Raw genomic sequence first — 15,736 nt, forward strand, 5'->3', positions numbered from 1 at the left:
ATAGTGTGGTGCCTATTTATAATACTAGTAGGATAGAGTTATTGTGTTAGTACCACCTATAAATGTAGATTTCTATTGTAATGTGACTACAACCATGACCATTGACCAAACACCATCCCTTCATTGTTCAAATCGTAAAAAATCTCTTAAATACCCACTTCTTAGTTTTTAAATGTTGGTAACTTTTATTGTTGTTGAAAGTTGGTGTTGTCTAAACCCTTATATAATAATAAGTGGCTTAATTATATGTTTTCATTATTTTAATTATACCACTTTGACCTACTTAATTTTTGTGTTTGAGAGTAATAAAATAAAAAGAGTACTGTATATACATATTTTAACAAAACAATAATAATAATAATAATAATAATAATAATAATAATAATAATCCTATGCTTATATATATATATATATAAAAATATTCCAATTCATGATGAAGGTGATATAATTCAAAAGTAGAATGGTAATTATGATAAGCAACAAAGAACTATTAGAAATCTATTATATTATCACAAGTAAAATGTTGTTGGAGTTCATTTTGCGCAAGCAAAATATTTTTATCAAAAAAATATTACACAATTAGGTTACCATCGAAAAATATGATTTGCAATAGCTGATCTCGACAAGCTAGCTAAAGCTTCCAGAAAACAATTTTATGTAATTCCTTGAATTATATTTTGTTTCTCTGAATGGTTACATGCATAATTAGCTTAGTAAAATTAAGTTGGAAAGAGTCAAAATTTTCAACTAATATGAGTGGGGAAAAATCCAAATTACAGTGACCTCAAAGGTTGGCGGGTGGGGGGGCCGGACTAGATCTCCGTGGTTACGGGTATGATTTGGGGCCCACTTAGGGTTCAGATGGTCACATGCATGTTAGGCACCAATCAAAATGATAAATTATTGTCCGCACCCGGCGCATTTTTGCACCATGAATTATGCCACATGCACTGACTCAAGAGGTAACAAAAGTGACAGAGCACGGAATAATTAATATTTGCTACAACATGCATAGTGGCTCTGATGCCGTATTACGTACCTACAGGTTCAAAATCAAAATCTTATATATTACATATATATGCTTTGCCACATTTAAAAGGTCTGTACGTATATTCAAAACCATTAATATTTTAGAGTTTATAAACTCGTGTTACTTTCCCCTACCTTTGATTTTAGCACCATTTGATGCCCAGATAATAATAATAATAGGTTATGGAAACTTAGGTTCTAATTTAAGATTTAAGATACTAAATAAATAATAATGAGTGTGGTGCGCGAGGTCGAGGGATGCACTGGGTGTAGGCAATAATTTCTGGAGGAGGGGAGAGTGGGGGACTGGTTAATTTCCTCTGTGGGCTTCGATTGCTTCACGTGCCTTTGGAATGGGTCGGGTGTTCGAGAGAGGACCACATGCAACTACAAATTCTAGTACAATTTTTCCCTGGACCGGGTCTAACACATCATCGCAGACCGTATATTATTTGGAATGTCGGAGATCTATATATAAATTGGATTTGAGGTCGCTAGCTATTAGAACAGTTGGTTAATACCTTGCTGATATCTGGATTCAATAGATCGTGAGCTCAGTGCCGAATCAATATAATACGTATTTTAATTCAGAATTTAGAGAGTTACATTCCGGCCTAATATTATGCAAAATAACAAAAAATATAAAATGCATACTTTGGGGTGAGGAGTGTAGTGTACAAGGTAAATAGTGAGTAAATATTTAAATGCGACTATTTGGGACTCAAGTGAAAGGCGCACTAGATAATTTACTATTTATACTATTATTAGAAAAAAATTTTATTGAAAAAATGCTAAACGACTGAGGTTGAGCCTTGGCTTTTACTTTCTATGCGCCTCACCTTAGCTTCACTGAATTAAATTGGAATATGTGAATTCCTTTTTTTTAGTTTTGGGCAAGATCTTTTGTCGGTTAGGGCTTGTTTGGTCTTTTGAAGAATGTAGTACTATGCAAAGCTTCTAGGAAAAATGTTATGTTAATTTATTTAGACAAATTCTATTAGAGTATTAAATTGAAGTTCCTTCTTTTGGGACTTAAGAATCTCACTTAAACTTCAACCCACTACAGTAAAATAAAAAATAAAATAAAAAAAAAAAAATTCTACTTGTCGAATACTTTACTAGAAATAACTATAGATAAAAGCAGAACAGAAACTGCGCCAAAAATGAACATAATAGCTTGGGTTTGGCGATATTTGTTACCAAGTAAGAATGCAAGCTGGAACCACCAAATTTTGCCCTCTTCTTGGGTCCCATACATACCAAACGTGGGTCATGTGGTTTGCGAGATCATGAGACGGATCGAGCTCCCTTCCTTTTCGCAATTCAACCACCTCGAATACTAGTCTTTGTGTATCGGTGAAAAACAGTTTTACCGTAAACTAATGATTGTTCCATGTCTCTTCGATCTGTTATTTAATTATTGTGTCTAAATGAAGCAGAACTAATTGAAAATACTTTTAAAGTCTCTGGTGAGAGCTGAGAGCCTGGGTCGTCAAACGACACATTTAGACACACCCTATGCTTTCCTAACCCCATTTGATTTTCACCAATCTTATGTATCTATCATACTATCTTTGCAAGATGTGCATAATGCATGTGGATTTGAGAAAAAGCTAGCATTGGGTATATTACTGTAAAAGCTTCACTCAATTAAGCTTGTAAACGCAATTAGCGAATCAAAAAGCATGAACTACTTAATATTCTTTTTCTTCCCCCCTTTCTTTCTTATGTTTCATATCAAATTAGGGTTTTACTGCTGTTTTTTTGTCATAACAACATGCCATGTAATTTACTTTGAAGTTCAAAAACATCTGTTGAAAAGTCAATAGATGACACATGTGCATGGATACAGTCAACAAGTCAACAAAGTCAAGCTATGGGTGGGGGGATCCAATGAATCTTTGGACCAAATCAAGTTCGGGAGCACATGGGTGAAACAGGAGAGGAGAATCCAACCTCTACCTAAACAATCCAATCATATCTGAGATGTGCAGTGGAATTAGAAACACTGTTGGAACTACAAGTTCTTTTTACATGAAGGGAAATGTATGAGTTCCCCCAGAATGCTACATTTACGGTTGTTGATATTCTGACTCTCTATACTGTAATATATATCATATATTAGAAACTTACGTGTAAAAAAATCACACATGAAATAAACATATAGAAGAAGATATAGATTTTGAGATTCCGTATATAACATGTCATCTGTTAGGAACTTACATATAACTGATTTAATTTGGTGGGTTTTATGAGCAAGAGCGGCTTTGCAAAGAAAATCGTGAAAATACAATGCATCGAGAATAAAGAGACACATGATTTTGGTGCAATTGGGGCAACTTCAGAAGAGCAACTCTAGCATTTCTACATTTATCTCCACTTATTTATCGCTGTAAAACCGTGTTATTAAAGCTAGCTATCTCACCTCGTTACACCATTACAATTATTAGACAAGTACTAACATCGTTTTCATTAGAATCCGGTCAATAGCTTCTTGGATTTGGTCACGATTTGGTGTTGCTTTCGAAACCGAACTGTGAATTGTGAACACCCCTACCAAATAATGCCTCATTTGGAAACTTTGGTTAGATTTTGTGGGTTAAAAATACTTTGGGTTGGTTGCGTTTAGGGTTTCAATTGCGGCCCTCAGAAAGGCCCAAAAAGTTGAGCCTTTTCATAGTTTTTTATCCATGCAAACAGGGCCGATCCGAGAGGTGGTCTTCTAGATAGCAGTGGCACTACATTATTATGTCTCAAGCCAATCAAATTTCTTCTTTGGAGAGAAAAGTATTATAATTTTTCTTTTTTACTAAAAACTATGATCGGATGGGTGAACCCTAGAGGCAAATTTGATTGGTTGAGGATATAGGTGATATAACGTCCCTACCACATTTTAAAATTTTTTTCAAATCGGCGGGAGCGGAGCGGCTCCTCACCTCCGGTCCTGTCTCTTTGGTTGCTCGGAGGAGAGTGAGTTGATTTTTATTCTATTTTTTGTCCCCACTTACCCCTTCATTCGGGGCCGGTCCGGACGGAAGCGAATTTTTTACAGATGAACAGAATAGATTAAAGGAAGAAAAGAATCGCTCATCTCTCTCTCTATCAGCGTATCAGAATTGATTAATTTTTCTTTTTTCTTAACCCCCGCTTGTCGTCCCACTCAGGACAGATCGCTACCAGAACTCCACCGAATCCATTTGCATCGCTAATTTAAGTCATTAATTGGTTGCTTGGCTCTACAAGTAGACCATGAGGCCAGTTATTTCTTGGACCATGTCTACCATATCAGTTGTGAACCGTCCAAATTGGTAAAGTTTGAATGAACTTGCAAGGAATGTGCAATCCACAGTTGACGTGGTGGACCACGTTCAGAGTCTCTCCTTCACTCACTGTTTCGCAAATTATATGTAGATTTGGAACACCCATTCTCCTCGTATTGCTTTAACCTAAATCTATTTGGTGGGTTGAATCAATCTCCATAGACCAAAGTCCATGTGAGACAAATAAGTTGGGTTTTAAATCTTGGGGCTTGTTTGGCTCTCAATTATAGTTTGAATAAACCGCTCTCAAAAATCACAAGAAACTTTTCAGTAAATTAACAAAAAGCTTTCCTCTGCAGCACAGCAGAAGCAAAAGTAGAAGCTCCAATTGTAGTACTTTTCACACATTTGCAGTCGAAAAACTCGTTTAATTACCTCCTATTCTACTAAAAATGCTAATTCTTTTATTTGGTTAGATACAAACTGTATCTTTTCAACATAATTTTTTTTGTAAATTAGACTAAACAGATACTTAGTACTGCAACAACAATGGAAACTGATTCCTTAAGTCTCCATAGCGCGCTTAAGTCAAAATTTGACTGAAAAATAGTTGATTTTGGAATTCTCTATTTTTAAAACAAAAAAAATTCAAGCAAAAAGGGAGAGAACAAATTATATAATTGTTAGCTTATGGCTGTAGTCAACAATCATGCCTAACAACAAATACGAACCAACATGTTTATTATTTACCCTCTATGTTCTTTACATTTTACTCTTTTCTTTTATTTTGTTTATTCTTTTTGGAATTTTGCAGCAAACACCAAACATGGGCCACCAAATTAAAGAACCTTTGAACCGGTCCAAAGAGTGTACTATTATAGATTCCCTGTTGTATATATGTATAGCTACCTCCCAATGTTGAATTCAACTTTATTAATTCTAGAGGTTCTTCCATTTATTTTATCCATGCTTTTGCCCAAGATTAGGACCTCTACATCCCTCTCCATCATTGACACTTTGAAACTGGGAAAACAAATTAAATTAATATTGTCGATCTCTAGAAGATCAACTAAGAAAGTGACTTACATAGGAGAGGAGTATGAAACTCATTGCTTTTGAAAGTAACAACTTATTTGTAGAGTAGGGTGGCGTTGGTTTTACTGCTCCTTTTGGTTCGGACAAATATTTTTGCTTCTTCTTTTTCGCTCTTTTTTTTTCTAATCCCTTTCTTCTTCGTTTTGTCTTTCTGAGGCCCTAGCTGTTTCATCCTATGTAGCTAAGTTTATTTACGTACCTAATGAATAAAGCAGGTACCGTGCTACCTTTCTCTCTCAAAAAAAAAAAAAAAAAAACAACTTATGTGTTGAAATTTTGGGACTATATATCCTTTATGTTGCAAATTAAAGGCCCCACCAAGATGGATGAATAAAAGTAAATAATTCATGCATTAATCTTTTACCATTGGGGAGTAACTTGAGTAAGGCTGATGTGAAGCAGCTTTTTGCCTCTAAAAGTTTAAACTATTAGTTAGAACATAGTGTTTTCAATTTTGTATGCTAATTTTTTTTTGTATATTTGGTCGCGAGATATTCTGAGAAGTCTAAAAGCGATCACGGCTATTTTTGAGGTTTGGAAATTATATACGTAGTGGTCTTTAATATGCTTGAAATAATTTGGCGTGTCACATAACATATTTTTTGAGTTTTTACAAAATAAACATTTTTTTATCAGTAGAATTAACCAAACTATTTCTGATTTTATTTTTTTAAAAAAAATCCTTTTTGAATGCTAAGCACTTCATCCTTGTCTACTTATATATGCTTCGTAATGGATACCTCAAAATGTATTGTAAGTGCAGTTGATGTAATTCAGCAATTTAGAGTCAACATCAAATAACATATTTCCAATTTGATTTCTCAACTGTTGTTATACTAGACTCCTTTATACTTATAAATTTTCAGCTGTAAAATGAAGAGATATGCGGTTAAAATGATAGTGGTCCCCAATTAGGATGATGGTGGTTCCTTAAGGTTGAGTAGGTGGTTGGTTGAATAATATAATTTAACGGATGAAAATGATCGAGGGGTAAATGTAACAGGCGAAAATTTATCAGTACAGAAGGGTTTATACTCATAAGAGTATAATAATGAGGCTCATATAAATAGAGAGAGAGAGAGAGAGTAGGGCTACTGTGCTATTAGGAGCACAATAGCTCTTGTGCTCCTAACTTCCTAATCATCCATCAATTTTGATAGATGGTTAGGATGAGAGAGAGAAGAGAAATTGGAAAGAAATTTAAAAAGGAGAGAAATTGAGATGCCCAATTTCTTCTTAATTTCTTTTCTCTCTCACCTCCTAATCATCCATCAAAATTGATGGATAGTTAGGAAGTTAGAAGCACAAGGGTTATTGTACTCTTAATAGCACAGTAATCTTACTATAGAGAGAGAGAGAGAGAGAGTTGAGCTAGAATACTATCGATAGCAAACGGGATCTGTTGCCATCCATTTATTTTCGATGATAGAGACTCCAAATCGACGATCGGTACCGTTGAACATGATCTATACCACTTGAAGTGTTTAGAAATCAAATTTTAAATCTTTTCTACATTATTTGCCTAATGATCAAAGGGTTTCAAAATTTGTAATTTTAATGGTCGATATGAGGCGTTTTATCGTTTAATGGTGTAAAGATATCCAAATCAATTAAATTTTTGTTAGAAAATTTTTTAAACTATTTAAAACAAGATCTATACTCTTGATCTTGATTACAAAACTTCTATCATCATTTTTTAAAGAATATTTATTTTCAGCTGTTCATTTTTGTGTCCACTCGAATTGAATAAGAGACAATATCGAAAATGTATGAAATTTGATTTCTAAATACTTCAAGTGTATAGATCATGTTCAACGTGCCGATCGTCGATTTGGAGGCTCCATCATCGAAAATAAATGGTGGCAATGAACCGTTTGCTATCGACAATATTCTAGCTAACTATATAATATATTATATATATATAATATATATATAATATATATATCTATATTTATATATATAATTATATATAATGTATATATATATATATTTTTGAGAAGTTTCTTTCTTTTCTATTTTTCTTTTTGAATGGAATACTTTAAAATTGTTCTATTGCCAAATGACCCAATTATATAACTATGGTATAGTATAGAAAGGATAGAAAGAATCTATAAGATATTAACATGGCAATGACTACCGCGTGGACGCTGTACAAACACGTACTTGGTTACTTTTTCTTTTTCCATTTTGATATTTAACTGTAAGGGCACTTATTTTGATTTAGCTTATCGATTATTGATTAAGATCAAATAATATTAAACAAGTTGACCACTAATAAAAACTAATATATAACTAACTAGGAGAATTTCATTTTCCATTAATTTATAATCACTATGCTTTGTTTTTTTGTGGATTATAATATATAACTAACTAGGAGAATTTCATTTTCAACCTTAATTTTTAAATACTTTTTTGTTTGAATGCCGTAATTAATAATATGATAATGCGAGAATTGAGTATCATATAAGATATCGTGAGTTCACTTAGTTGTCAATTTATAAGGACTTCAAATTTTGATTTAATGCAGTTTTTTTATTTTATTTTTTTAATAGCTTTTTTCTTTATATATATAGATTCACAAGTTTTTCAGTGTGTGCATTTGTGCCCATGTGTTTTTTTTCTCTGAGAAACTTTTATGAGTGCAATATACCGTACAAAGGAAAAAAAATAAATAATAGCTAAAATTAATGTAAGAATCTTCATATGTATCTTGTTAGACAATAGACCACAGTCCTTACTCGTTAGCTCTTTCGGAGTCAATGGTCAAACATATATTTTGACCGGACCGAGCGACCAAGTTGCTCAATTTTTCTATTCCGATAAGCAGTAATCAATCAATCTACTAACAATATATTTAAAAAATTTGCTCGTTGCTATATATCACATGAAATATCTTTTGTGCCTAAAAAAAAAAATACAAAATTTATTTTGAAATTTCTAATCTTGCAATAGCGCGAGGTTAATTGTAGGGTTTTAATTCCAAAATGCTTTACTCAAATAACAACTTGGAAGCGCCAAGCGGAGTAAAGTTAACATCAAAGTGTAGCACCCGAGGTCCCTAGCGCAAGCAGTAAAAAACTTGGTGATGGACATTCGAGGTCCCAAATTCGAATCCTATTTGATTCATATTTATAGTTAAGTTTATTTCTAAATGAAATAAATAAAACGGGTAGCGTGCTATCTATCTCTAAAAAAATAAACATCTAATTGCAGCGAAAAATATTGCTAATGTGATTAACTCAGAAGTCATTTAACTTCTCAAATAAGTTAACTATTGATCAATTAATACTGCGAGTATATCTCCTAGTGCAAGGGGTAAAGACTTAATAGTTGATACTTAATCAAGTTTGAATCATAATTGCTTTATATTTTCAGCTAAATTTATTTCTAAGCAAAATGAACAAAGCGATAGCATATTATTGTTCTCTCTCTCTAAAAAAGGAAAAAACACTCTAATTAAATATAATTTATGCTTGTAATGGACGTAAGTATTAGCTCATTCTACACGAAAGTATGGGAAAGTTTTATTTGAGGATGCAAGCTTTTCAAATACGATATATTTGCGTCTAAGTCTCTCAAAATTTGTCAAATAACTTTTAAGGACTTGACCATCAAGCACACATGGTGCCTTTTACTAGATAGAAGCTTCGTAGCTTTGGTGATTAATGTATCTATTAGCGAAAAGTTCGCAAAGACGTGGTTGACTTATTAATTTCAAAGTACGTTTATTTTACAATCTTCCTACTAATTTATAAGTTTATTAGAAGCTTAAGATAAACCAAAAAAAATTGATGTTTTTAATTTTATATATATATTCAGCAATCTCTCTCATATATGCTTGGGCTTGAGACATTTTGATGAACCCAAGATCTCAAACTTAAAATTTTCTATTTTGGTGCTGTATTAAAAAATGTAAAATAATCATTATTTTCAAAAGTTTAAGCCAGCAAAAATAATGTTTTTAATATTTTATTTCCAATAGGATTCAATTCTTATTCTAAACACTTGATATATACGACACAGATGGAGAGTAGAGCAATTATTGTATTACATTTTGGTCAAAATAAAATTGAGTTTACTCCTTGTTTGGACTTCTAGAATCTTATAAAATCTAACTCTTAATTAATTGTGACATATTACCAGTAGGATCTTAAAAAACTTACAAATATATAAATTCATTAAAATAATTATATCCCCATATATATAATAAATACGTGAGGATGATACCATTCTCCCTGTACTGGTACATTATTATTTGACAAGTACAGTGAGAAGGATTTTAATTAGTTGCATCTCACTTCTACTTTTGTGTAGTGTATTTTTCTAGGCAAAAAAAAAAAAAAAGAGAGAGAGAGAAATGCTAATTATTACATACGGAACCGAATAAATGAACCAAAAAATATTATTGGTGACGTACCTATAAGCATGAAAAATTTTTTTTTTTGGCTGAAAAAGAGTTTTTGGAACATTTGGTTTCACGTAAAAGTATCTTTTTAATAAAATATAGTTTTGCATAATTTAGAGAGAGTATTTATTTTTGACCAAAAAAATAAAATCATCTTTCTCTCAGTACATTCTCGAAAGATAAATCTAATAAAAAATTATTTTTCTTAAGAGCTAGCTAGTTAATAATTTTATCTGAACTTAAATATTACAGTCGATTTCGATGTCACGTATATGTTTCATTCATATATACTACTTTTTACATAAATACGACTACATAATATTTGATTCATATACTTCCCTCCATTATAATTTAAAAAATAAAAAATTATAAAAAAAGCTTAATATCTTTTTAATTAAAAACAGTTAGAAAATTAATTTTTCCACACTTTTCGATCGGGAAAAAGAAAACATGTCCCTAATAAAGCGTCAGCATGGGACCCAACACTTACGTCATTCACTCTCACTTTTTTCTTTTTCTTTTTTTTCTTTTCTTTTTCTTCTGCTTTTTTTTTTTTTTTTTTTTTTTTCTTTTTTTTTTTTTTTTTTTTTTTTTTTTTTTTTTTTCCTTTCATGTTCCAACGCGGAAGTAGGCTAGAAAATTCCTGGTCGCCTCCCCTTTCTCTGACCTCTATTTTACACCCATATTTCCCCTATTTCTTATTCACAGATTATTGCGTGCACCGTGAGTGCGTATATGTTCTATACACCAACCGCTCTAATTCAACAAATATGATCTATACCGTCTAAAATCAACTACAAAAACTATATAGTTTCGTACAACACATTTAATAAGTTATCTTATGTGTGATCTTTAAACCAATATCTGCTATTGTAAAGATAAATCTGAAAGAAAATATTAGAAATGGGAGATCGAACTTACGACCTTAAGAAATACGCCGAGTGCGCGAAATAATTTCGCCTTTAGAAACTAGAAGAGTGGAAACGGTCAACACTCCCTTCTCCATCTCTCTCGTTGACCCGATTCTCTCCTTATGACCAACGACCGGTCTATAGCTCACAAATTAAGGAACAGTTCTTAAAAAAAAAAAAAAAAAAAAAATTTGNCCCCCCCTTCCCAACGGTTTAAAACCTCCTCTCCTCAGCTTATTAAAAACACCCCAACTTCCTCTGATCTCATCAAATTTGTAGAAGAAACAAAAACAGAGGAGTTAGAAGAAGAAGAAGAAGAAGACGGCGACTGCGGCAACGGCGCGGCGTAGGAACTTAGCCGAAATTTGCTGGGTTTTCTAGTTAGAAAGAGGAGAAAAAGATAAGATTTTGCTGTAAAAAGGAAGGATTTTGGAGCTCGAGTGATGGTGGAATCACACGCGAATGGGGGTTGTTTATTGATGTTATGTGCCCACTTCCAAATTTAGCTCCTTTTTTCGATTTTCCTCATCCCCATTAGCATTAGCATTAGCGTTCTCTTCCTCTTCCTTATATCTAATCCCCCCCCACCCCCTGTTTCCATTATATCTCCCCTGTTTCTGTTCCTCTCCAATATATATAGAGAGAGAGAGAGAGTTTTGTGGCTTCTCCATTTTCCTTTCTCTCCTGTGGCTGCGATTAAACCAAACCATGAAGAACGAATCGGTCTGCGACGTGAAAACGCTCCTGAATGTGCTGTCGCAAGGCGAGGAGCAGACGCTGCGGCTCGAGGCCTGCGTCGGCGATCCCGACTCCGCCGAGATGTGCAGACACCTCGCCCGGCAGACCCACTCCCTGTTCCAGCAGGCTGCCGCAATGGCCAGGCTCATCGCCGACTCCCGGCAGCAGCCCAGCAGCAACAACAACAACAACAATACGAACACGGCTGCTGTGGCATCGGACTCGCCGCCGCGATCGGGCAGCGGGAGCCCGACCAGCGAGAGCTCCGAGCGCGCGTCTAAGGAGCAGGAGCGCCGCGAGATGTCGAAGAAGAGGTGCTTCTTCTTCTCCTTCTTCTCTACTCTATTCAATATATATGCGCGAATGTATAGAATCATTTTGACTCTGCTTCTATTTTTGACGGCACCTTAAAAAGTAGAAGATTCTGATTGATTTTATTACAGCATACTATATTTTTACTAAAAGCAGCGGCTTCTTTTTCTCTCTCATTTGCGATCGTAGGAAGACGCTGCCGCGATGGACGAACCAAGTGCGGGTGACCTCCGGCGGGAGCAGCGATGGCGGCGGCGTGATCGAGGGGACGCCGGACGACGGCTATAGCTGGAGGAAGTACGGGCAGAAGGACATCCTGGGAGCCAAGTTTCCCAGGTTTGTGGAAGCAGACACCTCTCTCTTCTCTCGCACTAATTTTGGACTTTCCCCTGAAGCAGCAGTAATTGCTTTTCCCACCTGTACGGAAAAGTTACCTGCTTTTTTCTCAAGCTTTGTTTAGCTTCTACATAGGAATCGTCTCCGATATATTAAAAATATATATCTTTTTTTATTCAAGCAATTTGGCAAAGGTTAATATATATTCACAAGAAAATCTAATAAATTCAGAAGCAAAAAGGCCCAATTTCAAACTTCAATTTTTATGTTTAAGTAAAGAATAAAACTTTTTTGAGCAACTCTTTAAAAACACGCCAAACAAAATACAATGAAAATTTTAAATTAGAGTTTACGCATTTATAGCCCAAAAATGTACTTCAGCTTTTTCTCGGATTTAAAACTCTGTTGTTTACCAAATGTCAATTTCTACTTTTCAGTGGACAAGCAATTTTAAGAGTGGTGCCAAAAACTGTAAAATGTAAAGAAGCTTCTTTTGTTTCTTTCCTCAGGCTAATCTTCAGAAGATTCATCTAGAGAGCTTTTGACTAGGTCAAAACAGTTCTCAAATACCAATCAAGATATGGTTTTTTATATTTAACTAAGATTAGGCCATTGGCTTCAACTTACAACAAGCTTACTCCTAGTATTGACTCAAAAGGAATCAAAGAGCTGGACCATCACATATAGAAGCTTCTTCAAAAGCACTATATATTTTTATGCGAACTTGAAACTTCTTATTCGCTCGCTCTGATACGATGCTGATTGTTTATTTTTATTTTTCAGAGGTTACTATCGTTGCACTCACCGCAACTCTTACGGATGCCTAGCAACAAAGCAAGTGCAGAGATCCGACGAGGACCCCTCGGTTTTCGACATCACATACCGAGGGGGGCACACATGCCTCCAGAGGCGGCGCCCGACCGCTACAGCAGCGTCGGCGGCACAGGAGCCAGGCATGCTGCAAATGCAGGATAACAGGCAGCTCGATCCTAACCGACCGCAAGAACCGCATTGCGATCAAAACGAGCTACTACTGAGCTTCAGACAGGGCCTCAAGGTTAAGACCGAGGGCCTTATACCGGACGGCGAACACGGCCTAACTTCCTCTTCCTTCTCCTTCCCTTCCACGCCGGTCAGCAACTTCGCGAGTACCTTTTCTCCGACTTTCATATCTCCGACCACCTCGGAGTCGAACTACTTCTCGATGTCGCCGTGCCAGATGAGTAACTTCGGAAGGGGGCCAACCTTTCTTGGCTCCGAGTCCGAGCTCACCGATCTCATCTCCGGTGCGACTTCCGTGGCCAATTCCCCAATGGTGGACATAGATTTCGTGCTCGAGCCGGCCAATTTCGAGCCGAGTTTCCCTTCTTTTGATTCTTCCAATTTTTTCAGGTAGAAGTGAGGAGGAACAAAACACACACACACACACACACACACACACACACACACACACACACACAATCAAGCCACTGGAATCAAAGTTTGAATCCCTGTAAGGTTGGGGGATTAGTATTGCATGTAGCTAGCAAGTAGAAGATCACTCAATCATGTAGTGCATGTAGAGGTTAGAGTAAGTTTTTTGAGTTGTAGTCCTTATTGTTATTTAAGAGATAAATAAGATCTTTTAATCAATTTATTGGTCAATTAGCCTCATAATAGTCCAGATTTATTTAAAACTTCATACGAAATTGTATCAATCTTACATCATGCACCCTGTCATTGTACTCAATAGGTTTGAAGAAGTTCGGAGGCCTACCTCAATATGGCTTATGGCTTACTTCAATATTTTTACTATAGAAAAATAATAATAATAATAAAATGATCAGCAACACAAAGTACACCAACTTTTAACAAAGTAAAAGCTTCCGTTTAATTACATTTTGAATTCATAAACATCGAAAACTTACACATCCTGGAGTCAGACCAGCCACAAAAGAAAATTTGAAAAAAAGAAAAAAAAGAAAAAAAAAAAGTCCCTTTTGGGCCTTAATACTCCGCCAGTCGACAAATTCAACAAAAATCAATCTGTTACAAGAATTTCAAAATCACGAGAGCTTCATCAATTCAAACACCATCTCCATGATCAAATCATTCCAAGTATCTACAGGCCCAGGCAAGCACCAATGTAGGCAGTCATTCTGCACATTCAAGTTCTCACCCTTATCGAACGGATGGAAAGTCCGATACGGTCCCGAATGCCCGTCCGGCCTCAGCAACGAGAGGGGGTAAGTGTCGAGAATCTTAAGCCGGCCCGCATTTTCCAGCCCATGGGCTGCTACCGCCCTCTCGAATTCCTCTAACTCAATTCCCCTCATCAAATGGTCCACATCTCTTCCTTTAAACTCGCCTTTCTTGTATGGTTTAGTCCTATTACAAGTCCCCCCACTAAACCACTCCCCATTCTCAAAGTGGTCCGGCGTCCACGTCCTGTATATAACCACAGGTTTATGAGGCGAAGAGGTGATGAAGTCGAAAACAAGCCGAAGAGCTTTTCGGTATGAGTACTCGAGCCCGAGTTCAGTTAAGTTCCTTTTAGGGCAATAGTGGCATCCCATTACAGTTCTATTTTCCAAATATATGGCAGTTTTTAAAAACCATTGACCGCCGGAGATGACTATGTAGTCAAAGGTGGGGTATTGGTCAGTCCAATTCAGTTCCAAAGTGTCAAGGTGGAGCTCGAGCTCAGACTTGGATTCGCCATCGTCGTTTTCGAAGATGTCGGCCTTGATTAGAAAGGGAGCCCATATGAGTGAGAGGGTGAAGTTGTGGGAAGGAAAGTGCCACCTTCGGGATTTATAGGTCTCGTCGTGGTAGACCTCAACAGCTTCTTCTGCCTGAATTTTGAACAAAAAATGGCTCGAATTAGTTGTTTTAAAAAACATCGAAATAATAAGATATGAATATAAAACCTGAGGCAATGGTATTTCCTGACTCCACAAGAAATTAGGAAGAATTATATGTACTACAACTAACATATGAAAAGAATATTACAAAACAAAACAAGGAAAAAGCAAGTAAGCTCATTTTGAACATGGATTCCACTCCATTAAGAAAATGACGCTGCGAATATATCGCCTCCATGTGGAATAGCATCAAAAGTTAATTTACTAGAAGGAAAGAATTGACTCCATCTAGAAACATGAAATAGACCTTAGATAGAAGGCAAATCAACGACTGGACATGATTGCGAAGAATTGAATCACCAATCAATGCCCAACTTTTGTTTCGCATTGCGTCTAGAAACTTGACCGCATCAAATGGTGGTACATCACAGCTATAAGGTTTCCATCTCCAATAAAGATACCCTGTGTCTGGCCTCCCATTCTTCATACAATTTTGCGGTGGTTCAATAAATCGACAACTTTCGTTGGTGTAAGCAGGACCTGAAGGATTTGGTATCCATTCCCCATTGAAAATATCACAATTTTCTGCATAAACAATGTTTGAGGAAGCAAAGAATGGTGAACAAATAGTTGAGATAACAAAATCAGAAGCAATTAAATGGACTATGATTACTTTATTGAATTAACGGAGGATGGACCGAGTGCAACTCGAACATGACGATGCTATTTCTCCAGAAATTTAAGCTGTAAAGAACAATCTTTTAACATTCCATACATAATATTGAAACCAACCCCCCCGCCCCCCCC

The 15,736-nt window shown here is 35.6% G+C and overlaps 2 protein-coding genes across 3 annotated transcripts in view; one reads left to right on the forward strand and one right to left on the reverse strand.

The window, feature by feature from the left end:
* On the forward strand, nucleotides 10,936-13,730 carry LOC109718600 (probable WRKY transcription factor 41). Its single transcript, XM_020244907.1, has 3 exons — nucleotides 10,936-11,752; nucleotides 11,940-12,086; nucleotides 12,870-13,730. The coding sequence occupies exons 1-3, from the start codon at nucleotides 11,409-11,411 to the stop codon at nucleotides 13,480-13,482; spliced, it is 1,104 nt and encodes a 367-aa protein (XP_020100496.1). The 5' UTR covers nucleotides 10,936-11,408; the 3' UTR covers nucleotides 13,483-13,730.
* LOC109718598 (protein trichome birefringence-like 23) overlaps nucleotides 13,906-15,736 on the reverse strand; it is a 4,550-nt gene continuing 2,719 nt past the window's right edge. For both annotated transcript variants that reach the window (XM_020244903.1, XM_020244902.1), the window contains 2 exons: nucleotides 15,237-15,514; nucleotides 13,906-14,920 (listed from right to left, as the gene is read on the reverse strand). In XM_020244903.1, the coding sequence (XP_020100492.1) occupies nucleotides 14,132-14,920; nucleotides 15,237-15,514 (1,067 nt within the window). In that variant the 3' untranslated portion in view covers nucleotides 13,906-14,131. The remainder of the gene's footprint in view (nucleotides 14,921-15,236; nucleotides 15,515-15,736) is intronic.

The sequence above is a fragment of the Ananas comosus genome, linkage group 12, assembly GCF_001540865.1.
Source record: "Ananas comosus cultivar F153 linkage group 12, ASM154086v1, whole genome shotgun sequence".
NCBI lineage: Eukaryota > Viridiplantae > Streptophyta > Magnoliopsida > Poales > Bromeliaceae > Ananas > Ananas comosus.

Coding starts and splice junctions, on each gene's coding strand:
- LOC109718600 (XM_020244907.1), top strand. CDS start 11,409: ATGAAGAACGAATCGGTCTGCGACGTGAAAACGCTCCTGAATGTGCTG. Junction 11,753..11,939: donor CGCGAGATGTCGAAGAAGAG/GTGCTTCTTCTT, acceptor TTGCGATCGTAG/GAAGACGCTGCCGCGATGGA. Junction 12,087..12,869: donor CTGGGAGCCAAGTTTCCCAG/GTTTGTGGAAGC, acceptor TTTATTTTTCAG/AGGTTACTATCGTTGCACTC.